We start from the raw sequence: 27,203 nt of genomic DNA, 5'->3' as shown, positions 1-27,203 counted from the left end.
GCGCCGCCCCGCCTACCGCCTCCTCCTGCTCCTGGCGAGCCGGCGCGCGGTGATGACGTGCCGAGTGAGCCGCGCGCCGCTGACGTCAGGGACCAATGGCTGCGGCCACAGCTACCGCGCTGGAATCCTGGCAGGCCGCGGCTCCGCGGAAGAGGCGCTCGGCGGCTCGACGGCCGCGGCGGAGGGAGGCGGCGCCCCGGAGTCCCAAGGCGGAGTTCGAGTCTGACAGCGGAGTCGTGCTTCGTCGCATCTGGGAGGCTGAGTGAGTGCGGGGTGGGCCCTGATGGAATCTTTGCGCCCGTGGACAATTCTGAGCCACAGTCTCCCCATCTGTAGAATGGCGATATAAGCCACACCCTTTAAGGAGTTATTGTGAAGATTTAACGTAGGTAACGAGCTCATTAAAGATCTGGATTATAGTAAGCGCTCAGTTAAAGGTTGCCTTCCCTGTTATTACGGTTACAGTTGCGTGACCTTGGACAATTTGTAATCTCTGTGCCTCAGTTTTCTCATCTGTGAGATGGGGATGAAAATAGTACATACGTAGGTTTGTTTTGAGGGTTCAATGAATTAGTAAACGGAAACCATTTTCTGGCACGTGATAAGCACTGTGCCAATGTTTGCTATTAATATTATGCCGATGTTGGTATTACTGGTGGTGGCAACATAAGGGAAGCAACACGAACACGTGATTGCTATCATCAGGCAACTGCTATGTGCCTGACACTAGCTTAATCATTCTGCACACTTTATGTTAAACATTGCAGGCACGCTAGGACCCTGGTAGCTCAGTGATTCTCAGACAAAGAAAATGTGTGGAACCAGATTTCAAACCCAGGTCTTTGTGACAAAAACCAGTGCTTCCAGCTCTCCATTATGCTGGTTGCTTATCCCAGCTCAGATTCTCACATACCTTGCTCCATACCTTAGAAAGTACACAGAGAGTGCCTAATGCAGAGGAAGCACTCCACAAATGTTACCTATTAATGTTATTTGGTATTATTACCTTTATTTGCAGTTCTTTTTAGGCTCAATACATAACAGCTTTAGTTAGCACTTCAGCATCTGAAGGGCCATCACAAGGGCAGATATTAGATTAATTTTGTGTGCTCCTCTCCACTAGAATTAGGGTCAAGAGGCAGCAATGTCCCAGAGTTTACCTCCGAAGAGAAAGTTGTTGACCATTTGGCTCAGCCTGAATAAAAAGCACCTGCGATTCTTTTTAAGCTCTCAGAGGGTGCCAGTAAGAGTGAATGTGGCTGGGGGCTTGGAGAACTCAAGGCATTTTTCATATCCCTTGACATCGTCACGATTTCCTCAACTGCTTCAGTATTCCCCAGGAGCTCCCTGCTTCTCCCAACACCTAGGTGTGGTGCAATCACCATCGCTCTGAGATTGGGCCAGCATTTTACGCGTTTATCTATGTACGCATTTACCAGTTCATAAAACATTCCTGCATACGTCAGAACTCTCTCCTTTACCCTCTGTGAGAAACGTGCAGCGGCCTCAGGGCCGACTTCCAATTCTCTGTACCCCTTTCTGAACCCATAATCACTGTCTCTGGCTGTGGCTTGTCAGTTCAAATCCAGTTCATTTTAATTCACTGTTGACTTTGTTTTGCTCTGGGTCTGTAAAACCAGTTGACTTGAATAAAGAAAGCCCAGACACTTGGTTTTGTCTCTTTACTTTCCCCTTAGAACTATTTATAATAACAAATACCATTTGTTGAGCACCTGCTGTGTGTCAGACACTGTGCTAAGAATGTTAACCCATTTTATGCTTCTAAACTCCTCTGTGGCGGGAATGATTTTTATCCCCATTTTAGAGATGAGGAAACTAAAGCTCAGAAAGGCTAATTCTGAGCATTTAACAACCATTTATGGAGCTGCAATTCTATACTAAGCTCTGTTGTAGAGCGAGAATAAACCCAGACCTCTCTCTGGGAATCAGGGACCTCCTCCAGCATCCTCTCTCCTGCAGTCTCTGAGCCCCAGCAGTATGTGCTCTGGCTCTGGACATATTCAACATATATTCCCCTCTTATCACTTGGTAAGGGTGGGCCCTGCATTGCAGGGCACCTCATTCTCTATGCATTCAGGTCATGATCAGGAAAGTTACTGTTGGGGCAGCCCTGAAATGGATGGGACATGACTGTGCCATTTTTTTTTCTCAACAGGAAGGACCTGTTTATCTCTGATTTCTGGAGTTCAGCACTAGGTGGGTATGACCTGGCCAAGGGTAGGGATTATGGGGCAGAAAAGAGGATCTGTCCTCATTTGAGGACATTTTGCTTCACAGAGGGATAACTTGCTGGGTTCTAAATCCCCCCACCCTGCCGCTTCTATCTGTGTGTCTTTTGGCACTTAATTCTGACCCTCAGTTTCTTTATCTGTGAAATGGGGATAATGTGTATATCCTGTAGTTTTGGGAATTGAAGCTGTTTAGTTAAATGCTTGCCTGCTGTATACAAGGCAATAAATATTGTCATTATTATTGCTGAAATTTATATTTATCCTGTTCCTTTTCCGTGATATTACAATGTAGCCTTTTCCTCATGCAGTGATAATCTCTTCCTAAACATAGTGTGTGGGTGGCCACATAATATTTATGCATGGAGTGGACATACCATAGATAACATTTTTATTGTGGGACATTGAGTTTTCTTCCTTTGGTTTTCAGTTATTATTTTAGGACAGGGTCTTACTCTTCACCCAGACTGGACTACAATGGTGCAATCATAGTTCACTGCAGCCTCTAACTCCTGAGCTCAAGTGATCCTCCCACCTATAGCTTCCCAAAGCACTGGGATTATAGGCATGAGCCACCACAACCAGCCTTTTTAAGTTATTATACATAATTTTGCAATGAGCGATTTTATGCATACAGCTTTTACCAAACTTAGGGTGATCTTCTTAGGATATATTCCCAGAAGTGGAATTAAATGAAAGATGGTGACCAACTTGATATCTATTGTCAGGTTATCCAAAAAGTTTTCACCAATTCTTTTATCAAAACTGACCTGAAGAGCCCGTTTTTCCTGGCCTGGGGTCTTATTTAAAGATATCTTTGCTGCTTGCTTGCTTGCTTTTTTTTTTTTCTTTTGAGACAGAGTCTCACTGTGTCACCCAGGCTGGAGAGCAGGAGTGTGATCTCAGCTCACTGCAATCTCCACCTCCTGGGTTCAGACAATCCTACTGCCTCAGCCTCCTGAGTAACTGGGACTACAGGTGTGCGCCACTACCCCTGGCTAATTTTTATATTTTTGTAGAGATGGGGTTTCACCATATTGGCCAGACTGGTCTTGAACTCCTGATCTCAAGTGATCTGCCCACCTCGGCCTCCCAAGGTGCTGGGATTATAGGTGTGAGCCACTATGCCCGACCCTTTGCTGGTTTCTTAAGTGAAAAATTGGTATCTTATTGTTGGAATGCATGGCTTTTTTTTGTTTTGCTAAATTCAGTACCAGTACAATAAAAGGAGAGACAAGAGAACCTACCTCTACATGAGAAGACTTAAACAGAGTATAACTTTATTTTTTTGAGATGGAGTCTTCCTCTGTTGCCCAGGCTGGAATGCAGCCGTGTGATCTTGGCTCACTGCAATCTCCACCTCCCTGGTTCAAGCGATTCTTCTGCCTCAGCCTCCCAAGTAGCTGGGACTACAGGCATGCGCCAGTACGCCCGACTAATTTTTTGTATTTTTAGTAGAGACGGGGTTTTACCACGTTGGCCGGGCTGCTCTTTCAATTCCTGACGTCAGGTGATCCACCCACCTCGGCCTCCCAAAGTGGTAGGATTACAGGCATGAGCCATCGCACCTGGTCTGTTACAACTTTAAAAGTACGCATTTCAGAGCATAGTCTACATTTACTAGGAGCCTCTTGTTAAATTAGAATGAGTTCACATTATAGTTTTAGATGGAAACTGCCCTTGAGTGAAACCCAATTTCTGCTTGCAACATGCTCTTTGGTTTTGGACCATGGGAGTCCAGGGGCCAGGACAGCCTGTCAGTTGGTGACTGTGACTATATGTCCAGGCATGTTTGGGAATGAGACCGGCAGCTTCTCTCTCTGAAGAATTGAAACCTTTTACTGCCCTGATCTCTTTCTCCCCAAATCTGTGAACTTCTTTTGCGGATGATTTGGTTCACAGGGTCAGAGCATGCCCTCTAACTGCATTTGGGGGCCTGCTCTTTCAGAAACCATCAATAGATGTCTCACAAAACATCTGGAACAGCTGAAGGCCCCTGTGGGGTCTCTTTCTGACATCTTTGGAAACCTGCATCTTGACTCATTGCCAGATGAGTCAGATGTGGCCCCTGATTCTATCCCAAGAGAGACCCTGGTCACAGGAACGTGCCATTTGAAGTGTGTGTGTTACGGCATTGGGAACTTTGCCACCTGCATCATAGCTAGAAACCAGCTAACGTTTTTGCTGCTTTTGTTGGAAAAGTGCCAGGTACATTTTTGGATTCATTTTCATCTCCTCCTCCTCTGGTCTTATACATGGGTGCACACAGATGTTTGGGTTGAAGTAAACAACTCATTCTTCCCTTCTAGATTCCCAGAAGTCACTGTTGGGTATATGACCCTCTGTTTAGCCAACTTGAAATTGAAGTACTGAACACCCTTGGTGTGACTGTTCTCAGTGAGAATGAGGTAAGTGGTTTAAAGGGGAGCAGACAGGAGTATAAAAATCCTGACCAGACTCACCCCAGGCTCTGCCTGTGAACACCAGCATTCTTTGCAGTGGCAGCCATTCCTCTCTTACTGCCTGCTCACTTTTGTAGTGCCTGAACGATGTAACCAGCCAATCAGTTACCTAAATTTTGGCTTGTGTTGTGCCCATCAGAAAAAAATTACACAGATGGCATGAACCAGAACACGTTAGGTCTGAACCACTTTTGTGAGAATTATTTGTCTGGAAATTATGCTAACTTGGTATTTGCTGTTGCTATTGAAAAATAAAAATCTAGGTGCCTCAAGCGACGTCTTTCTGGTTGGATTTTACCCTGTCCCAGGGAGGTAATAAAAGGGGTTGCAGCATTCCTCTTTGATGCTATAACCCAGTCAAACCCATAGCACCTGGCTGTGAGTTGTGGATTAATTCTCTGCTCACATTTGCACGCCCCAATATAGCTGGGATTTGACATTTCTGAGACCTGTGGAATAAAGAAATGCATCTCTCAAGCACAGGGCCAAAGCCAGTATGAGCAAATCCTTCCGATTTCGGTTTTACATTGTCTTGGGGATTAGAATCATTTGATTCCTGTGTGTGTCCTGAAACTGCCATCTTATTGCTTATGTGAAAATTTGGCTCAGTTGAGAGAAGAGTCATTCCCTGATATTGGCAAGGTCCTAAAACACTGTCAGTCAGTTCAGATCATCTTTCTGGGTGCCTGCTCTGTGCTAGGCAGGAAGCTTTGGGGATACCAAAAAAAATGGGAGCCAGTCCCAGTGTTCAGGGAGCCCGTGGTCACATCAGGGCAAGTGACCTGTAAACAAGTGAATGAGGAGTGAAATAGTGAGGCAGAACCTTGTACTAGGAGCTGAGACAAGAGAGGTGTTTGGAGGGATGGAGGAAGGATTCCTGGGTCTGAGCTGGGCTTTGAAGGTCTACCAGGAGTTTGCTAGTGGGACAGAACCAGGATTGCAGGTAGCTGTGCAGTGCTGGCTGTTCAGGAAACCACTGCCAGTTTGTTATTAACACAAGCGAAGCTGCAAGAAGAGGAGAGGCAGGCCAGAGGTGGGCAAGGGTCAAAGGCCCTTATGTTCCCTGCTAGAATTTGGCCGTAGAGTAGTGGTTCTCAGGAGGGGTGATTGTGCCTCAGGGACATTGGAAGAGGACTTAGTTATATAGATCTGCAGGAAGTGACACGGGAAGTGTGGATTACCGAACATGGGGGAAATACATGGGGTAAGTAACATCACTATCCCTCCTGTCCTTGCCGTCATAGACCCAGGAAGCCCCTCTGTTAGTGTTCATGAGACTTTGTGTTCATGAGACACACATTTGTTAAGTAAACGTGAGTTCTTTCGGGACATCATGATTTCCTGACTCTAGTTCTGTAACTGTATAGATTTCATATTGGAGTTTAACTGTTCCACAAAATGAGCTTTTTTCCATTTGATCCTTTAGTTTGTCTCATGATTAACCCCATCCTTACCTCTCCCTCACCTTACTGTAAATAATAGGTTGTGAGCATGTTGACACCTGTGAATATCGTATCCCCAGGAAGGGAAACGGAGTATTCGCGGGGAACCTACCATCTTTTACATGCTCCATTGTGGGACGGCCTTGTACAACAATCTTTTATGGAGTAATTGGTCAGTAGATGCCCTTTCTAAGATGGTCATCGTTGGGAACAGTTTCAAAGGACTTGAGGAGAGGTAAGTCTGAGAATGCTGAGATTCTGTCAGGCCCTGAGGTGAAGCCCATACCTCAGATTGACCTATACACAGAAAACGTTTCCTTGATGATTCCATACTGGGGAAATGCTTTTCCATAGGGAACGGGATGAAGGCTTAAATACAGGAGATGTCAAACCCTGATTCGGGCCGGGCGCGGTGGCTCAAGCCTGTAATCCCAGCACTTTGGGAGGCCGAGACGGGCGGATCACGAGGTCAGGAGATCGAGACCATCCTGGCTAACACAGTGAAACCCCTTCTCTACTAAAAAAAATACAAAAAAAAATCTAGCAGGGCGAGGTAGCGGGCGCCTGTAGTCCCAGCTACTCGGGAGGCTGAGGCAGGAGAATGGCGTGAACCCGGGAGGCGGAGCTTGCAGTGAGCTGAGATCCGGCCACTGCACTCCAGCCTGGGCCACAGAGCGAGACTCCGCCAAAAAAAAAAAACCCTGATTCGGCCGGGCGCGATGGCTCACGCCTGTAATCCCAGCACTTTGGGAGGCCGGGACGGGTGGATCACGAGGTCAGGAGATCGAGACCATCCTGGCTAACACGGTGAAACCTCATCTCTACTAAAAAATACAAAAAAAAAAAAAAAAAAAAAAAAACTAGCCGGGCGAGGTGGCGGGTGCCTGTGGTCCCAGCTACTCAGGAGGCTGAGGCAGGAGAATGGCGTGAACCCGGGAGGCGGAGCTTGCAGTGAGCTGAGATCCGGCCACTGCGCTCCAGCCTGGGCGACAGAGCGAGACTCCGTCTCAAAAAAAAACAAAAAACAAAAAACAAAACCCTGATTCAAGCTATGAAGCAAGTTAAGGAGTCTTTTTGCCACGAATTCCTCCCTTCCATTGTGATACACAGAAATGGTTTTGAAAACAGGGAAAAGCTATTTGATTCCTCTGCCTACAGCTCCACATCCTCATTCTGTTTCACAGTCCTTAGGAGTCTGCTCAGTCATTTCTCTTGATGAAATGGGCACAATTACTGGAGTATTTGCTTTTTTTTTTTTTTTCTTTTGAGATGGAGTCTTACTCTGTCCCCCAGGCTGGAGTACAGTGGTGTGATCTCAGCTCACTGCAACCTCGGTCTCCTGGGTTCAAGCGATTCTCCTGCCTCAGCCTAATGAGTAGCTGGGATTACAGATGTGCACCAGGACACCCGGCTAATTTTTATATTTTTAGTAGAGTTGGGGTTTTACCATGTTGACCAGGCTGGTCTTGAACTCCTGACCCCAAATGATCCACCCCGCCTCAGTCTCCCGAAGTGCTGGGATTACCCGCGCCTGGCCCGCATTTTCAACTATTTAACTGGTTTACTCCACATCTCGAGTTTTTTCCTGAATTCTTCCTATACTTCAATCGTCTTGCCCTTCTGTGTCTTAAGTTGAATGAAACTATCCTCATACCTCCTAATCATGTTTTTTTTTTTTTTTTTTTTTTTTTTTTTTAAATTTCTAGGCTGTTGGCAAGGATTCTGCAGAAAAATTATCCCTACATTGCAAAGGTATCTATCTGAATAAAGGGGCTGGGATGGAAAAGGGTGTGAAACTGTGAAGAATTCTATCTTTACAGGCGTAGGAGGAAACTCAGGGGCTAAGTGGCGCTAGTGTACTGTCAGCTCTCTCCATGGGTCTGTGTTCCAGAAAGCTATGACTCTTTAATGCATCTCTTAGTTTTTTCCTTATTTCCTTTATTTTTATTCTCAGTATCACAGTCCATGATACCCACTGTCCTTGGGGTGCCCAATTCATTGTGCAAAAGCATTTAAACTGAAATATCCTATTTGTTATTTTTTTAAAAAGGAAAGTGGGGATGACAAGTAAAATGGAAATTTCTCCCAGAAGAGTGGGGATTACTGTGACTAGCTAAAGTTTTCACACTTGAATTTTTCTGCTCAGATTTTAAAAGGACTGGAGGAGCTTGAGTTTCCTCAGACTTCACAATACATGGACATATTTAATGACACCTCTGTCCACTGGTTCCCCATGCAAAAGCTAGAACAGCTCTCCACAGATATTTGGGAGTTTCAGGAAGAACCAGATTATCAGGACTGTGAGGACCTTGAAATCATCAGGAACAAGACAGAAGATCCTTCCACTACTGACTGAACTCACTGTGAGGTACTCAGTGTTGGCTGAGGTAGAAGCTGCCACCGGAGACTAAAGGGAAGGCTGCCATGGAGGAACTACAGAGAACTCCTTTGCCAGGAAAGAACATCAACTTGGCTGTCTTGTTTTGAGGACAATACCCCCCATGAGGACTTGGTATAAAGATTCCTGCACTGCTAAGTGGCATTGTCCCGCTTTACATGCTTCCCTCGTGACCTGGCCCAATGTGGAGTAGCTCCCGAGTAAAGAAGTTACGCTTTTGAAGGTGATCTAAAATACCGTTTATTCACAACACATCCCTCTCAGGGGCAAGTCTCTGGCTGGCTCTGGGCCTGCCACAGTTCACTTGGCCATGTCGATCAGGCTCTGCAGTGAGGTGGGCACCCATGTCTTCTCGCCCTGGACAAAGACCACTCCCCGGTCGATGTAGATCACAATGCGGCCAAAGGTGTAGAGCTGCTTCCCTTCGTGTCGCTTCCCAATGACGGGCATGAAGACAATGTTGTGCTCCTCAGCCTTGGTCTCAATGAGGTCCTTAAAGTTCATGGGCACAGAGCTGGCGGCCACGCCAATGCCCCTCTGGGCCATGTTCTCAGCCTCCCGCCTCTCCTGCATGGCCTCGTACTGGAAGTCCTTCCTCCGCTCCGTGTGGGTGAGATAGGCAATGTTCTCCCGCGCGCCTGGCTGCATGTAGGCACCTGAGAGATACAGGAGGACAGGGCAGTGAGGAGAGGTGTTTCCAGGTGTATGGAAGTTGACGCTGACTTGGCCCAGGTCTGGGTGTGCCAGAGTGTTTGTGACTCACTGAAGGGCAGTTCTGCCTCAAAGATACAACTTTGGAGGAAGTTTAGACAACTGGCCAGTATCACATAAAAACTGTTCAGAAGGTTTCTGGCTAGTATCTAGTAACCAAAGAGATTATTAAATATTCAACATTTAAAAATGAAGTATCTGCAAGGGATTTCTTCTTTCAGAGCTGGAAACAGCAGAGTCCTCAGCCACTCTCCTGTTTCCACCTTGCCCTGTAGAGTTTCCACTTCATACCACCAAAGAGGCAGCTTTTAGTACCTTGAAAATATAGGCCCACACTGGCTTTATTTTTAACCTACCCACACAGGCCCCACATCCTGAAAGGAGTTCACGTATATTTGAGGAGCTGAAATTGGTGTTTAAGGATAATACAAGACCATAAATGCTAAGTGCTCACTGAGGGGTATATACAGGGAAGAGTTTTGGAAACATGAGGCCAGGGGTAGCTAAGGAAGAGTTTTTAGAAAGAACTTGATAATTACGGAAGCAGAGAAGTATATTTGCCTTATTACTTAATCTCTGTTTTCACAGAATAGGCTATTTTTTCTTTTTTTCTTTTCTTTTCTTTTTTTTTTTTTTTTTTTTTGAGACCGAGTCTCTCTCTTGTCGCCTAGGCTGGAATGCAGTGCTTGTGATCTCCACCACTCACTACAACCTCCGCCTCCCAGGTTCAAGTGATTCTTCTGCCTCAGCCTCCTGAGTAGCTGGTGTTACAGGCATGTGCCACCACGCCCGGCTAATTTCTGCATTTTTAGTACAGATGGGGTTTCACCATGTTGTTCAGGCTGGTCTCAAACTCCTGACCTCGTGATTGACCCGCCTCGGCCTGCCATAGTGTTGGGATTAGAGGCATGAGCCACGGCGCCTGGCCTAGGCTAACTATTAAATAACAAGAATTAAAGACTCAGGAAATAGAAATTCTAGTTCTAACTGCCACCCTTTAACTATGTGACCTTGAACAGGCTCTTAGCCTCACTGGGCTTATCTGTGAAACAGACTAGATGATCCCATTTCAATGCTGTGAATCGGCTAATGAGCAACACTGGAGCACACGACTGGTTGAAATAGGCTCCCAAATGTAGAAACATAAACATACTTTCATTTACTTATGATCTAGGCAGAATGACTTGCCTAGAACTTGGGAATAGATATAGTACATGAAGAGTGAACTGCCGGTTTTTGACAACACAGACACCACCTATTGAAGGCTGCAAACAAGCATGAACTCAATCCCCCTTTTAGCCTATGAAGTAGATCTTACTGTTTAACAGGTCAAATGGGGCTGATGAAGGCTGAGCAATCACCAAGTGTAAGACCGTGTACCCAACTCCACACTGTAAGATGTGTGACCTGGGCAGCGGGTTCAGGGCTGAATGAGCCTTAAAAGGCCACACAGCACAGTGGTTAAGAGGGCGGGGCCTGGGGTTAGACTGACATCTGAATCCAGCTTAAGTCAGTCTCCTTAGGGAAGATGCCCCTCTCAGTCATGGTAGACCTGGGCAGTGGGTGCCAGCTGACCATGTACCCCAATCAGCAGGGTGAGAGTCTGTTGCTATGGGCAAAAGTGCGACCTAAGGTTTAGGCTGCCTACAGGAACCAGAAAACTCTGATTCTGTGTCATTTACATGTGTAAAATCTGAAACTCAGGGCCAGGACATCCAAAATGGGAATCCTCACTTACCAACATTGGAGGACACCGCCCGGTTCATGATATCAAGTGCCTCGTTAAATTTGTCCTTGACAGATGGATGTGCCAGCACTTGGTCTGAGAACATAGACTTCCAACCCAGGTACCACTTGGTGATCTCCTCATAATTTGGGCTGTTACTGAGCCAAGAGCACAGCACCTGCCAAAAAGAAAAATTACTTGCATCCATGGTGGCAACAAATGAAGGCAAGATTTCCGAAGGGGCCATTTGTTTTGTTTTGATCCTGGTCCTGCAGGCTAGTGACACCACTTTACAGGGATTTATAGTAGCTAAACAGTCTAGGACTTACGAATATGGATTTTGGAGTCAGCCTGGTAGCTAAAGTGCCCTTGCATGTAAACTCTCTGAGCTCCGCTTCCATGTCTACACGACAGGGATACCATAGCCCCTACCCCATAGGGTTGCTGCGAGGAGCTGAGATAAAGCAAATAAAGTGCTTGGAACAGCTTCTGATACGTAGCAAATGTCCAATAAATGGTGGCCACTATTAAGATGACCTAACTCATTCCTACCCTACCATGTAATTCATTTTTATTATGGAATTGTACCTACAGTCAGGCCTCGGCAGAAAATTAACTTAATCCCCACTCAGTTCCCTCCCCCAGAAAGCCAAGCAAAACAGTGTACCTGAAGCCACTTGGGGAAGAAGTGCTTTTCAAGAAGTCCCACCAGACTAGAGACAGAGATCATCCCTTCCCAGTCGATCACCCAATAGAATGCATCCATGTGCTGCTGGTGGGGGTTAATGACTAGCTCACCAAGACACATCCCTGGAAGAGAAACCCGGTCTATAAGGCACAGCTTTAGTACTGGCAAAGCCACAGAAGCACAAAGAGCAAAGATAATGTCCGTTTTCCTCTCAGGTCACAACAACCTCCACCTCCTGGGTTCAAGTGACTCTTGTGCCTCAGCCTCCTAAGTAGCTGGGAGTACAGGTGTGCACCACCGCGGCCGGCTAATTTTTGTGTTTTTATTAGAGACAGGGTTTTGCCATGTTGCCCAGGCTGGTCTCAAACTCCTGATCTCAGGTGATCTGCCACCTCAGCCTCCCAAAGTGCTGGGATTACAGGCATGAGTCACGGCTCCTGGCGGTTTTTTTTTTTTTTTTTTTTTTGAGACAGGGTCTCACCGTTGCCCAGGCTGGAGTGCAATGGCAGATCTCAGCTCACTGCAACCTCTGCCTCCCAGGTTCAAGCCATCCTCCCTAGTAGCTGGGACCACAGGCACATGCCACCACACCTGGCTAGTTTTTGTATTTTTGGTAGAGACGGGGTTTAACCATGTTGCTCAGGCTTTAATCTGCTTTAAAGGTCAAATTTAAGCTCCTGACATAGCAATTCTTAAAAAAAATTATATATATATATGTGTGTTTTTTTTGCTAAACCAGAAATAACTCCCTAATAATTTAGAATAAAATACCACAAAAATTTCAGAACTCCAATGGCTGTCCTGTTACCAGAAGCCAAAGCCAATCAGGAAAACCACAAGGCACAGAGTCCGATGTTGTTACTGTCAACTATTAGTCGCTGTTGTAAACAAACAGCGGAAAGGACCCAAGTTACATTTATGTTCAGCCTCTGAACAGCAAGGAATATTGTGTACTAAGCACTTTCATGAATACAAAGGCTATGCTTTAAATCACCACTGACCACAGAAACCAGGGCACCAAAGCTGCTGGGCCTGGACTGCATTTTCCCCATATCCTTACCCAGCTTGGGCACTATGTTTTTGACCATGAATGCTTCCCAGGAGCCAGGAGTGAAGACATCCTTCCAGGGCTGGAGGATAAGCTTGGCAGAGGAGTCACTGGGGTGCCACTTCTGCAGGGCACTGGACAGCTTGCTACGGATGGGGGAATAGAGCGGCTCCAGCCGTGCCTGCATAAGGGGCAACCATGGGTGGATCCAAGAGTGGATGGGAACAGTGTCTGTGAGCGGGTTCCAGTTTTCCACCTGCAATGTGGGGAGAAGAAACAGAAGAAACAGTTCATGTCGCCTATTGGGCAGTCACATAACACCCGTGTGGTTAAAGGCAAGAGCTGCCCCTGGAGGAGGCCCCATGCTCTCCAAGGCCCATGGTCCTTTGTACATCGCCAAACAAATATGCCCATTCATTTGATTACCTCTCAGAAATAGCATAATTCTAATTTTAGTGAAGAAATCAAGAAAATGAATTCCCTCCTGAGGGTGGCTTGGGGGGAAAAGTGCTGAGAAAAAGGCTGGAATTAACACTCTAGGTCAACAGTTGTGTTGACAAATTCTGTTAATTCCAGGCGTTTTAACAGCACTGAGATAATGAAGACATAGACTGAACAAGTCCCTGTGGTTAGTGATGACAGTTGTTCCTGTGACTCTCACCCCACCTCCTTTTGCAGCTTGGGGAAGATGAGTTGGTCCAGTATGTTATCTAAGATCCACACAGGAATGATGTGCACCCAACTATCCAAAAAGTCCACCATCGGGTCACAGTTCCTTGGCTGCCACTGAGTGACAATATTTCGAACAAAAGGCATCCAGACTTCCCATATCAACCTATGGGAGAAAGGCAGAGGACAGGCTGGTTAATTACACTGATTGGTTTCAAAGAACACCACCACCGCCCACCTCTCTAGAATCAGAAATAAAAATGCAACAGCATGGAAATCCGATCAGAGGAAACCATCAGGCCAGTCACCATGCTGGCCAGACCTGAGCCTGCTTCTTCCTTGTTCTCGTGACTCTCCTCTCGAACTGAGGCCTTGGTCTCGTAGGCAGTGCCCGCCCACCTGGCAGAGCTGCTTTAGGGTCACAAGGGTCTCTTCCTAGGTATCAAGTGCTTTCCCACCTATAGGCTTCTATTCATGAGCTGACATCTCTCACCCTCTGATCACAGTTTCAATGTCACCTCTAAGACCTCTGTCCTAACCCCCATTCCAAGGAGGTCGCTCCTGCAGTTTTCTATCACTGTACCTGGTGTGCATCCTGCCTTTATTTGTTCACTACCTTATTTCCCATCTGCCTTTTCTGCTGTACTAAAGACAGAGGCTGTCTGCTGTACTAGGGTAAGCCCAGCACCTAGCACAAGCATGATATTCAACAGACATTTGACAAGTGTCAGCTGAATTCATGGCCAAATGTAATTGTACAACCACTATGGAAAACAGTGTGGAGATTCCTTAGAAAACTAAAAGTACAACCACCATTTGATCCAGCAATCCCACTACTGGGTATCTACCCAGAAGAAAAGAAGTCATGGCTGGGTGCGGTGGCTCACGCCTGTAAACCCAGCACTTTGGGAGGCCAAGGCAGGCGGATCATGAGGTCAAGAGATTGAGACTATCCTGGCCATCATGGTGAAACCCCGTGCCTACTAAAAATACAAAAGTTAGCTGGGCGTGGTGGTGCATGCCCGTAGTCCCAGCTACTTGGGAGGCTGAGGCAGGAGAATTGCTTGAACCCCGGAGGCAGAGGTTGCAGTGAGCCAAGATCACGCCACTGTACTCCAGCCTGGCAACAAAGCGAGACTTCATCTCAAAAAAAAAACACAAAAGAAATCATTTTATGAAAAAGATATTTGCTCACACAAGTTTACAGTAGCACAATTCACAACTGCAAAAATGTGGAACCAACCCAAATGCCCACCAATCAACAAGTAGATAAAGAAACTGGTACATATATATATAATGGAATATGACTCAGCCATAAAAAGGAATGAATTAATGGCATTCGCAGCAACCTGGTTGGAATTGGAGACTACTATTCTAAGTGAAGTAACTCAAGAATGGAAAACCAAACATCTTGTGTTTTCACTCATAAGCGGAAGCTAAGCTATGAGGATGCAAAGGCGTAAGAATGACACAATGGACTTTGGGGACTTGGGGAAAGGGTGAACGGGGTGAGGGATAAAAGACTACAAATTAAGCCAGGCACGGTGGCTCACGCCTGTAATCCCAGCACTTTGGGAGGCCAAGGCGGGTGGATCACGAGATCAGGGGATGGAGATCATCCTGGCCAACATGGTGAAACCCTGTCTCTACTAAAAATACAAACATTAGCTGGGTGTGGTGGTGCATGCCTGTGATCCCAGCTACTCGGGAGGCTGAGGCAGAATTGCTTGAACCAGGCAGCTGGAGGTTGCAGTGAGCTGAGATCACACCACTGCACTCTAGCGTGGCGAAAGAGTAAAACTCCGTCTCACAAAAAAAAGACTACAAATTGGGTTCAATGTATACTGCTCAGGAGATGGGTACACCAAAATCTCACGAATCACCACCAAAGAACTTACTCATGTAACCAAATACTACTTGTTCCCCAAAACCCTGTGGAAATAAAACATTTCAAAAAAAATAAAATAAAAAATAAAATAAATTCATGGCCAAATGAATTTAAATTCCTAAAGCGGTGTCAGCATGAGCAGAGAATTAATCAAGGCTAGCACTGCTGCCTTCCCCCACCTTCAGCAGTCCTTCCCAACCCCCCAGGAGAAAGGAGCTGGAGCACAGAGCCCTGCCCTGTGGTACCTGTGAAAGGCATCTGCCGAGAGGTCCTGTCCGCCGTGAGACAAGAGCTGGTCATTCTCCAGGAGGCTTTTCCACTTGGAGATTATCTCGGTGCCGTAAGTGCAGTCCTGAGGAGAAAGGCAGAGCAGCTGAGGGCAGCAGGCTTTCCAGCCCTCCCTGCCCACTGGACCAACTCATCAAGCAAGGGTAAGCCCAACCAAGAGGCAGGGATAAGTTGATTTTCCCAACAACTCACTTTGAGGGGATCCCACTCCTTGAAGTACTCCTTCATGAGTGGATAGACGATGGCCACGGCGAGGTCCACACGGTCGGACATCCTGTACTCCTCATAGTACTTGTCCTGCAGGGTTTCAAAGATGCGGGCACACTCGTCCAGGGTGAGGGGGTTGCTGCAGTCGGGCTGCATCCGCCGCTCGCACTCCTCCACCATCTCCAGGACCTTGCTGAGGTTGGAGATGACCCGCTCCTCATGGTCCAGGACCTCGGTCATCTTCTCCAGCTCGTGGAAGAGGTTGACCACCATGTCCCGCTCATACTGTAGCTGCCGGTCATTCTGGATGATCTCCTGCTCCGTGAGGTCAATGAGCAGCTGCAGGTTGTGCTCCAGCTCGGGCAGCGCAAAGCCCGGGGCCTTGGCCTCTTTGCCAGACTGTGGCAGCTGTTGGGACTGCAGCGGCAGCCCATCATCGGGAACGTTGTGCTTGTGGCTGATCTGACTGTAGCTGTAGTAGACCTTTTGCTCCCGGCCTGTCATGTCTATGACCTTGGAAAACGTAGAAGGACGAAGGTTAACACCACTGTGGCACTGTTAAACACACAGCTAAGCCCAGGGGAAGGCCCCATGACAGGGAAGTGTGTAGAAACCACATTATTCAACAGAGCTGGAGAAGGGCAGTGTTGTAAAGTGGGATCCGCACTGTCCTAGCCTAAAGGAGACTCCAGGGACAAAATCAGATGCAGCAAGCAGTTCTAGGTTGGATCACTTTGAGCAAGCCAGATGGAGAAGACTTTTTAGGGAAACATGAAATTTAAATAGGGACTGAGTATTAGTAGATGTGAAAATTTATTTTAATGGAAAAGTAGAAGCTGTACTGATCAAAGAAGGTAACACAATCAGAATATCACATTTTGATTTAAAAAATGCACATAAGCATAGAAAAAGATCTAGGATGTATAACAAGATGTTAACATTTGGTAATCTTGGAAGGATGGAAAATATTTCCTATATTTCTCCCTATTTCCTAACTTTCTAAAATGTACTACACACTGCTATTATAATAACAGTTTTTTTTTTAATTTAATTTTTTAAACTTTTTTATTTTTTGAGATGCAGTCTTGCTCTGGTGCCCAGGCTGGAGTACAGTGGCACGATCTCAGCTCACTGCAAGCTCCGCCTCCCGGGTTCATGCCATTCTCCTGCCTCAGCCTCCCGAATAGCTGGGACTACAGGCGCCCGCCACCACGCCCGGCTAATTTTTTGTATTTTTAGTAGAGATGGGGTTTCACCGTGTTAGCCAGGAAGGTCTCGATCTCCTGACCTCCTGATCCATCCGCCTTGGCCTCCCAAAGTGCTGGAATTACAGGGGTGAGCCACCGCGCCCAGGCTTTTAATTTTAAAACAAAATAAAACATACAAAAGGCTAATTGAACAAAGGCAACCTAGGCAATGAGCTAATTCCAATATTTTAGGAAAACAGGAAATGTGAATATGGACTGCACTTCTGAAGCAGAATGATTCATCACCACTTTTTAAGTAAGTGTGTGATCCATGAACCACCAGCATTAGAATCACTGGAGGAGGAAAAAAAAAAAAAGTCTTGAGGTTCAGTTTAGACTCAAAATTCCTGGGAGGCACCTAGACGCCCGTATTTCTTATCAGGTCGTCCAGATAATATAACAGCACACGTTTGAGAACCCCACTAAAGGCTTTGAGGTCTATGACACACTATATATCCTACAGCAAATGACAACAGGCAACTGTCACCATTGTTCTTTGACTACTTGGAAAAGTAATGGAAAACGTAATACACTATATGCACGTAACAGTGAGTGAAAATTGAATGTATCTTAAAAAAAGAAAATACTCAATGCTGACTAAGGAGCCCTGGGAACTCTCTCCTGCCCTCCTGGTCAGACAGAGTTAATACAACCTTCTGAGTATTTGAATGTCTTAAGTACTTTTGTATTTAACATGGTGATTGCACATGTACATCTCTATCCTTAAAAAAATGTCTCAAACAAAGACGAAGTTTTATATACAAACTAACCAGTCAAAAATCCAAACTAAACCAGATAAAAGCTAAATGCCTAACAACGGAGGTAGGATCAAGCAATATAGGACAGCCACCCTCTGGAATTCTACACTCATTATAAATCTTCACAGTGAGTTTTTAATAATAAGAATGTTACTGAATTCACTGATGTAAGCTCCAGAAACACAGGAACATCATTTGGTTTACCAGTGTAGTGCCGTGAAGAGTGCCTGGCAGAGAAGGAACTTGGTAACTATTACTAAATATGGGAGTGTAATGAATAGGAACATGATATTAATAGTATTCATTACACTCCTATAAAATAAGTGAGAAAAGCAAGGTACAAGAAAAAAAAAAAAAGCCTAGCTAGAAGATCCAAAAAACCCTAGAACATGTTCAGTGATTAATTCTGGGGTGTGGCTCCTGTACCAGGTGTCCAAAGGTCCCCATACCTTGACTTGAGAAAGCTCCTTCTGGGGAGCAGTGAGCTTCTTGCTAATCCTGCCCTTGGCCTTCAACTCTTCCACGGTCTTGTAAGAGTATTTGGGCTTCTTCTTGCTTCCACTTGGGTCTTTCCTCCACTGGCTCAGCTCCTTCTGAAACTCCTGAACCAGAAGGATACAGTCAGATGCAGCAAACCACTTTTTACAACAGGTGAGACAGCTAAGACCATTAACAGATGTCACCATTCACTGTCTTAGATTTATTTCCAGGTTCTATATGAAGGAAGGAAAGGATGCACCTGCATGACACCAAAACTATCTAATGATAACTCCTTGACCCCATTTACCCTCTTACAAATAATGAGGTTCAGAAGGCAGGTGCACCAGACGGGAGGGAGAAACAAAAATAAAGGAAACAACATGTATTGAGCATCTACTATGGGCAGGCACTATACTAGTTTAAATGTACCTCATATAAAACTTAGAAATGCAATGTAAACGCTTTTTTAAGTACACAAAATCTTGTTTCTCACTTTAAAATGAAGATAAATAAGCAGGTCCTAACTCTCAAAGCAAAGGTATCTCTTATAATCAGGGTCTGCAAAATGTACCTGCCGTAGCTACAGGAGGAGCTACGGCAAGCTTGTCCAACCCGCAGCCCAGGACGGCTTTGAATGCGGCCCAACGCAAATTTGTAAACTTTCTTAGCGTGATGGTAGTAGAATCCAGCCCACAGAAGTTGGTTTTGGAGTTGTCATTATGTTTTTCTCATACTGGTTAAGACTTGTCATTTTTTTCTCTAAAAGTATCTACACATCTGGCTACTTTGGGAAAATCAGAGGATCAGGCAATACTAAGCCCACATCCTCATAAGCAACAATCACCTAGAGCTGAATAAAGATTTACCTTCTAGACAGGCTAAGGCCTCACCTCTGTGCCACAGTCCCCACCACTCTTTATTGTCTAGCATCTGGCTCATCTTACTTGCTTCTGTGGTGTGCCTGGCACCTGTAGGCTTCTAAGTCTGAGAACCCCTGACTCAGAGTGGTCAATCCCACATTATCAAATGACTGTGTCATCAAAAGGTCAGTGACAAGAAGAGTAACGTGTTTCTTTGCAGCATCCTGCTTTCCCCCATAAATTCAAATGGGAAAAGAGTAATACTTCAATCAACAAAGCTGGCCCCTTCTATCACTGGGGAAAAGGGACACACAGCTGCCAGCAGATGGCTCCCTGCTGCACTTGGGATGAAACCCAAGCACCTAAAAATGGCTGTCAAGGCCCATCTTGTGGCCCGCCCACCCCTCTGAATGCACTTCCTTCCCCTCTGCTTTGTGTACCACCCTCCCACCACAACGGCTTCCTTTATGGTTTCTTAACCGGCAAGCTCAGAGCCTCTCAGTGTCCTCAGGCTTCTCAGCTCACCCTTCTGCCAAGTCTCAACTGAAATGTTTCCTTTCCTCAAAGGTTTCCCTGACCAGCCTATTTATAAAAGTAGGTCAACACCACCTCCCAACCCCCAACCTTATTTTCTGTCTAGGCAGGTCCTAGCACCTTCTGCCATTTCAACTGCCACTTCCACACCATAGCTGCTTGTTTACTCTCTGTCCACCGTGCGCCCTCTCATCATGGTGCACCTAGCCTTCAGCCCAGCACCTGGCATATGGTACGTGTACAATAAACATCTGAGGACTAACAGAATGAAGGGATAAATGAACAGCCATTAGAAATGGACAGGACACCACCCACCCATGTCTCCTGACTTCCAGTTACCTCTTCAGCTTCTTCCTCTGAGTCAACCACAGGGAAGTCTTGCATTGACTGCGTGGTGCGCTCGGATCCATAAGCCCCCACAGCACCTTTTCCCTTTCTCTGCTTGGCTTCGATTGGGTTAATGATACCTGAGGAATTTCAGCAAAAGATAAAAAAAAGACAGTCTTATGATCACAGCAATTCATGTATGTGAATCAGCCACTCAGTGAAATGACAGTTTCTTGCTCCTTCCACAAAATAACACGCTACTCAAGGAGAGCTATTCTCTGCCCTCAGAACACTACTCTTGTCCCTTGTGATTTGAAACTTATGAGCATTTATGCTACCACAGAACAGTCTGCTGACTGGTTTATTTATATCCCAAATAGATTTCCATTTCTACTTGGATTGTTTCAGTGGACAAGAAAACAGAACACTACATTTATAACCGAGAACTCCAGCATACTAAATTCTACACTTCACTTCTTTGGAAGCCTCTATTAGGGAAAATGCAATAATTCAGATACTATATTGACTCTGACTGAAGTGAAGCTGTAATTTAATATAAGACTCATGTATTTTACTTAGGAGTTCCTATCTCCTATGTTTAACTTTTTTATAACAAGTTTAAGCCCTAGAAATAAATGTTGCTTTTCTCATAAAAGAGTTTACGAATAGGACCACAACATTTCAATGAAGATGTTGCCCCCCCTCCAAATTTTCCATCCCTGCCTCCCTTCCATTTAGTACAGCTGAAGTCTCAAATAAGAGCTATCCCTGGGCCAGGCATGGTGGCTCATGCTTGTAATCCTAGCACTTTGGGAGGCCAAGGTCTTGAACCAGCCTGGGCAACATAGTAAGACCCCATCTACAAAAAAAGAAAAAATTAGCCAGGCATAGCAGAGTGTGCCTGTCGTCCCAGCTACTCGGCAGGCTTGAGCCCAGGAGGTTGAGACGGCAGTAGGCTATGATCATGCCATGCCACTGCACTCCACCCTAGGTAACAGAGTGAGACCTTGTATCAAAAAAAGGAAAAAAGCTGTCCCCTCATTCTCATTCAGCGTATCCTTGCTTAAGTTCATGTATTTTTCATGTACCTAATGTTTTCAACACATAACCTGGATTTCACTTTAATAATTATTTAGAGGCCGGGCGCAGTGGCTCACACCTATAATCCCAGCACTTTGGGAGGCCAAGGAGGGTGGATCACTTGAGGTCAGGAGTTCGAGACCAGCCTGGCCAACATGGTAAAACCCCGTCTCTACCAAAAATACAAAAATTAGCTGGGTGTGGTGGCAGCTGCCTGTAATCCCTGCTACTCGGGAGGCTGAGGCAGGAAAATCGCTTGAACCAGGAGGCGGCGGTTGCAGGTGAGTCAAGATCGTGCCATAGAACTCCAGTCTGAGCGACAAGAGTGAAACTGTGTCTCAAAAAGTAATATTATTATTTAGAGACTCAAATTTGAATATGGAGGACACATTTGATTATATCTACTTGGCAATCATGCATAGGATATAGCTCAAGAAGAAGGGGAAATGTTCTTGTAGGAAGAATCCAAGTGTTTGGTTTGAGAGGCTTTGGTCTCAAGAAGATAAGAGTGTGACAGGGGCTGTGTCTCAGTGAGGCTGGCCATGAGAAGACAGGAGGAGACTGGGCTACTAGACGAAGATGGAAGTAACCAATGAAGGATTTGCTCAGCCAATTTTACAGCCATATGGCTCTAATTATTAAAAAAGCTAAACACAATGTTTTACTGATATTCCTGAAGGACAAATAACCGTTTCTGCAAAACTAAAACCCTTGTGAGTAGGGATGGCAAACTCAAATGACTTCGGGACCAAGAAAAGTTCCTGTGGGTTGGGGTGGAAGACAACAGGGGGCCGTGGAGACTGCCTCCAAGAGAAGACCATGTCCATTGTCCCAGGAGCAGCTCTCACTTGCCTCAACTAACTACTGCCAGGCAAAATCTAGAATTTTAGGTGAAATTGTCTGTTTTTTAAATATTAGCAACTAATTCATTTTTGTCTTTATTTATTCTATTTATTTATTTATTTATTTAGAGACTGAGTCTCACTCTATTGCCCAGGCTGGAGTGCAGTGGTGTGATCTCGGCTCACCGCAACCCCCACCTCCTGGGTTCAAGCGATTCCCCTGCCTCAGCCTCCTGAGTAGCTGGTCAGGACCAGAAAAAAAGCCTGTCTCCAACCTGTTTGCAGCCTATTTTACACCCTAACCCTTTTCTTCTTGTTGAAACAATTACTTATTTAACTTGAGCTTTGATAAAGCAAGGTAGCTTAGGAGTGCAAATGTCTTGTGCTGGCAAACCAGGCTAGAGAGAGTGAAAGTGCTTTTAAAAGGGAAAAGCAAACCTCCTCTCCCAATGCCCCTCTCCTTTCCTCTGCCTGCCCTCCATCACACAAGACGACCAAAGTGCAATACCTTGTGCATTCTTCCCGAGGCCCCGTCCAGGGACGTAGCCCATCTTCTGAAGAAGCTTCTGTCCAATTCCTTTTGTGTGTCTTTCCCAGCTGCCGAAGTCCATGAAAGATTTGGTTCCTCCTGCAAAACCTTTCTGGCTGGGCTTAAAATTGCCACCCTGCAAAGAAGAAAAATCAAAGCTTAGTTAATGGAAAAACAAAAAGAAGAAAAATCTAAGAAAGCTTGGCCAACAGGAAAATGGTCTAAGTTACACAGCACTATGAAAAGGGTCACAAGAACCAAAAATGTGTGTGATACGTGTCAGGAAGGAAGAGACTACACTACGCACTTCACAACTCACAGAAGCCTGCCACCAAAAGGAGATACTCACAAAATGCATTCCAGATAAGTTTCTCCCTGGCTAGAAAATGCTTGGGCCACAATGACATTTGAAGGATATTACTGGAGTCACAATCCTGCAATAAAGACTCTACCGTTTTTAACTTCCTTGGTCCAAAATCCTTAGGAAAGTCGTCCTGCTTAACAGGTCTCTCTTCATCATCAGAATCTTCCAACTCTGCCTCCTCCGCTGCCCCTTTCTTGAGTCCTGCACTGATGAAGTTGACCGGCGCAGAGTAGTCACGGGCCCTGCAGGCACAGAAACAAAGCCCCACGGGGTTGGTAAATAACTCTTCTCTCTGCAGCAATCCCTTTGCAGAAACTACGTGCTTGAAAACTCCTTAGAATGAACTTCATGGAAGGTTTTTTAAAAAAGTAACACATTTTTTAATGTGTCAAAATATCTAAAGGACCCCAGATTTGGCTTCCTGTAGTCACATTTAACATTTTATCTGACATATTCCTCTACAGCTGAAGAGTTATCACATCAATGTAGGGTTGATTATAAATCCAAAATATGATGTGATAATACAGTTTTCCTACATTTTAAAAAATTAATTTATCATAAAAAGCATTTGTTTTGAAAACTATTGCAAGTACAAAAATCCAACAGGAGCAGAGAGAAATTTTGATGGATAATCATAAATAAATAAAACCCACTGAAAGATTATACGAACGTAAAGCATATAACAATTATATTAATCAAACTCAGAAAAAGCTCCTATCCATTAAATTTATTGAATGTGAAAATTTCCAGCCAGGGCAACATACTAAGGCTTTGTCTCTATAAAAAAATAAATAAAAATTAGCCAGGCATGGTTGTGCAAGCCTTTGGTCCCAACTACACGGGAAGCTGAGATGGGAGGATTGCTTGAGCCCAGGAAGTTGAAGCTGCAGTGAGCTATAATCATGTCACTGTGCCCCAGCCTGGGCAAAAGAGTAAGACCATGTCTCAAAAGAAAAGAAAAAAAGAAAATTACACTAAAGTCCCTTAAGAAATAAGAAATTAACTCTGTAAAATGAAATATATTGATTTAAACTCTGACTGCTTCAAGCATTTACATTAAGCCATTAACCTCAGATCCTTTTTGTATAAAATAAAATTGATATATTTGTACTGTGTGGTTTAAAAAAGAAAAAATTACAACAAAAAACCCTGGAGCTGGGTACAGTGGCTCACACCTGGAATCTCAGCAGTTTGGTAGGCTTGAGGCCAGGAGTTCAAGACCGGCCTGGCCAACATGGCAAAATCCCATCTCTAATAAAAATACAAAACATTAGCTGGGTGTGGTGGCGCACGCCTGTAATCCCAAGCTACTCGGGAGGCTGAGGCATGAGAAACACTTGAACCCAGGACACAAAGGTTGTAGTGAGCTGAGGTCATGCCACTGTACACTCCAGCTTGGGTGACAGAGACTGTGTTTTGAAGAAAAAAAAAAACAACCTGGGAATACAGCAAATAAAGTGATGCCTTGTAAAATGACCAACCTAGTAATTCAACATCCTCATGGCAACAACAGAATTTAGGGACTTTATTCCTAAAAATGTAACATAACTTAGTGATTCAGATCCCCAACTCTAGAGTCAGATAGGTCCAGGTTCCAATTCTAGCTTAGCCTCTGCCTAGCTGTATGACCATTAGCCTCAGTCACTTAATCTGTAAAATAGGAATAATAATGGTACCTTTCTCATAAGGAAAATTAATCTAGGCTTGTGAAATAGCCAGAACAAGTAAGCAGCCAAGAGATGTTAGCTGCTATTATTATGATTATGCAATTTTTGATCCCTGATCTATTTGTCATCCACTTTCAGACACCCTTGTGGATGAGCAGTTTGAACTAATCTCTATACTCTTTCTCCCCCAGCCTCCTTTGAAAAAGGCACATTCTCAGCTGGGTGTGGTGGCTCATGCCTGTAATCCCAGCACTTTCGGAGGCTGAGGCAGGTGGATCATGAAGTCAAGAGATCAAGACCATCCTGGCCAACATGGTGAAACCCCGTTTCTCCTAAAAATACAAAAATTAGCTGGGCATAAGGGCCGGGCGCGGTGGCTCACGCCTGTAATCCCAGCACTTTGGGAGGCCGAGGCGGGCGGATCACAAGGTCAGGAGATCGAGACCACAGTGAAACCTCGTCTCTACTAAAAATACAAAAAATTAGCCGGGCGCGGTTGTGGGCGCCTGTAGTCCCAGCTACTCGGGAGGCTGAGGCAGGAGAATGGCGTGAACCCGGGAGGCGGAGCTTGCAGTGAGCCGAGATCGCGCCACTGCACTCCAGCCTGGGCTGGGCGACAGAGCGAGACTCCGTCTCAAAAAAAAAAAAAAAAAAAAATTAGCTGGGCATGATGGCGGGCGCCTGTAGTCCCAGCTACTCAGGAGGCTGAGGCAGGAGAATCGCTTGAACCCAGGAGGCGGAGGTTGCAGTGAGCCGAGATCGCACCACTGTACACCAGCCTGGCGAAACAGCGAGACTCCATCTCAAAAAAAAAAAAAGAAAAAGAAAAAGGCACACTCTCAATAGGATGGAGCCTAGAGGCCACAGGTGGGGCCATTCATCGGAGGAAAAAAACCCCAACCTGGCACACCCTGGTCGAGTGAGGTTCAGCCAGGGCACATATAACCTTGTGCTGGGGAGGAGACACACAGCCTGAATCCACATCGCCCACCACTATCCTAGACCAGTACCTCCACTACTCCACTACCTGCGCAGGGACCACTGGCTTGGCCTCCTCAGTCTTCCACTGTGGCTCCATGCCTATTGAGCACACCAGCAAAAGGGTCTTCTCAAAACGTAACCCAGCCCCACATCACACCCCCTCTATCACACACACTATGCTACCCTTCCCCCTCTCTGCTCCAGCCCCCAAGCCTTTCATATCCTTGTGGATACCATGATGCTTCCCATCAAAGGCCTTTGCATATTAAGACCTCTTCTACCACCCTAGTTACCTTCTACTGTCAGTCATATCAGCTTGCTTAAGCGTCAATTTTCTCCATAGAAATCTTCCTTGACCTCTCAGAATAGGTGAAATGCCCTAAAATGTGTTCTCCCTCATGTCCTCATGTCCCTCGTGTCCTATATCACAGTTACAAGTTTCAAATGCCTATTTCCATCTTCTACAGTCTGGGCTCCAGGAAGGCAAGAATGGGTCTACAGCACAGGCCTAATACATAGTAATCACTCAATAAACACTGATAATTAAATCAGTGAGGCCAGGCATGGTGGCTCACGCCTGTAATCCCAGCACTTGGGGAGGCTGAGGCGGGTGGGTCACTTGAGGTCAGCAGTTCAAGACCAGCCTGGCTAACAAGGCAAAACCCCGTCTCTACTAATAATACAAAAATTAGCTGGAGGTGGTTGCGTGTGCCAATAATTCCAGCTACTCGGGAGGCTGAGGCATGAGAATCACTTGAATCCGGAAGGTGGAGGTTGCAGCGAGCCAAGATTATGTCACTGCACTCCAGCCTGGGCAACAGAGTGAAACAGTGTCTCAAATAAATAAATAAATAAATAAATAAATAAATAAATAGAATAAAATAAAATAAAATAAAATAAAATAAATAAAAAAGTGAAAGAGCAGCACTCTAGCCTAAAGAGGAAACCAGACCTCTCGAGATGATGTCACAGCTAACAGTCTCAACAAGGCCAGGAGACAAGTATAGTTATCACGGTATCTCCTCCACTCCCTGCCCATCTTCCCCCTCTTCCCTAAAGCAAGGTGAAGCAGCCCCCATGCCAGGCAGTACCGTTTGCCTCCAAAGCTGGGCCTCTCATCATCCGAGTCTCGCTCTGCCCACACCCCGTAGGTGGCTTCTTCCTTGGTCTGCCAGTGGCGCTGTCGGTTGGGGTTGAACTCATTCTGGAGATCCCAGTCAGTGATCTCAAAGTTCTCCCGCTCGTCATCATCATCATCAATGCGGCCTTCCCCATCCCGGTACAAGTGGGACAATGACATGGCCAGTCGCTAAAGAAAGAGACAAAAAGGGCACAGGCCATAAGTTCTGGGGGCAGCAGTAGGAGGATTCCTTGTGAGTCTCTATTCCTTGCTGCCTTCAGAACTTTCTCTGAATTCAAAGTCCATTAAAATTGGCATTACTATTCAATAAAGAAAATATTAAAAACCTACTTTTAGAAAACAATCAGTACTAAAACAGGTGAACAAAATACTAGTCCCAACCATCTATGATTCTTTAAAAGTATATATTTCCTTGTCCTAGCCAATATCATAAATATCACACATATTCACACATACACAAACCACACAAAAATAACTAAATAGGTTATTTTGTACACTATTGCCTTAGAAAATGAGTGGCTATCTTCTTAGATCCCAGATTCTTTTTTCTATTACTGAGGAAAGAATTATATCTGGATCCTTGGTGGTCCTAGGAGTGATTTTTTTTAGAACATGCT

At 45.4% G+C, this 27,203-nt stretch overlaps 2 protein-coding genes across 8 annotated transcripts in view; one reads left to right on the top strand and one right to left on the bottom strand.

Annotated features, from left to right (window-relative positions):
* The first annotated feature begins 71 nt into the window (after positions 1-71).
* Positions 72-19,133, top strand: SRRD (SRR1 domain containing). Of its 3 annotated transcripts, none has more exons than XM_077950286.1 (7): positions 72-262; positions 2,177-2,217; positions 4,198-4,457; positions 4,559-4,657; positions 6,234-6,388; positions 7,860-7,905; positions 15,488-19,133. In XM_077950286.1, the coding sequence occupies exons 1-7, from the start codon at positions 96-98 to the stop codon at positions 15,530-15,532; spliced, it is 813 nt and encodes a 270-aa protein (XP_077806412.1). In that variant the 5' UTR covers positions 72-95; the 3' UTR covers positions 15,533-19,133. The 3 variants fall into 3 exon arrangements, with proteins under 3 accessions (XP_077806412.1, XP_015005454.3, XP_077806413.1); XM_015149968.3 differs by lacking the exon at positions 15,488-19,133 and adding an exon at positions 8,300-9,452; XM_077950287.1 differs by lacking the exon at positions 15,488-19,133 and adding an exon at positions 8,204-8,770.
* The window catches only part of TFIP11 (tuftelin interacting protein 11), a 20,176-nt gene continuing 1,739 nt past the window's right edge, over positions 8,767-27,203 (bottom strand). For 4 of the 5 annotated variants that reach the window (XM_077948691.1, XM_015149952.3, XM_015149951.3 and 1 more), the window contains 12 exons: positions 26,537-26,754; positions 22,886-23,039; positions 22,413-22,569; positions 19,995-20,122; positions 18,231-18,383; positions 15,762-16,289; positions 15,527-15,633; positions 13,391-13,559; positions 12,737-12,980; positions 11,656-11,798; positions 11,001-11,166; positions 8,767-9,207 (listed from right to left, as the gene is read on the bottom strand). In XM_077948691.1, coding sequence (XP_077804817.1) covers positions 8,852-9,207; positions 11,001-11,166; positions 11,656-11,798; positions 12,737-12,980; positions 13,391-13,559; positions 15,527-15,633; positions 15,762-16,289; positions 18,231-18,383; positions 19,995-20,122; positions 22,413-22,569; positions 22,886-23,039; positions 26,537-26,745 — 2,514 coding nt within the window. In that variant the 5' untranslated portion in view covers positions 26,746-26,754 and the 3' untranslated portion in view covers positions 8,767-8,851. 5 annotated transcript variants of the gene reach the window in all.

This window comes from Macaca mulatta, chromosome 10 (assembly GCF_049350105.2).
Source record: "Macaca mulatta isolate MMU2019108-1 chromosome 10, T2T-MMU8v2.0, whole genome shotgun sequence".
In the NCBI taxonomy this organism is placed as follows: domain Eukaryota; kingdom Metazoa; phylum Chordata; class Mammalia; order Primates; family Cercopithecidae; genus Macaca; species Macaca mulatta.
Note: the sequence above shows the minus strand (reverse complement) of the source record. Positions and strands in the feature narration are given on the sequence as shown.

Excerpts from the sequence above, each read along its gene's own strand:
- SRRD (XM_015149968.3), top strand. The coding sequence starts at position 96 with ATGGCTGCGGCCACAGCTACCGCGCTGGAATCCTGGCAGGCCGCGGCT. Across the intron at positions 2,218-4,197 it reads TTTCTGGAGTTCAGCACTAG|AAACCATCAATAGATGTCTC; the intron begins GTGGGTATGACC and ends CTGCTCTTTCAG. Across the intron at positions 4,658-6,233 it reads CTGTTCTCAGTGAGAATGAG|GAAGGGAAACGGAGTATTCG; the intron begins GTAAGTGGTTTA and ends TCGTATCCCCAG.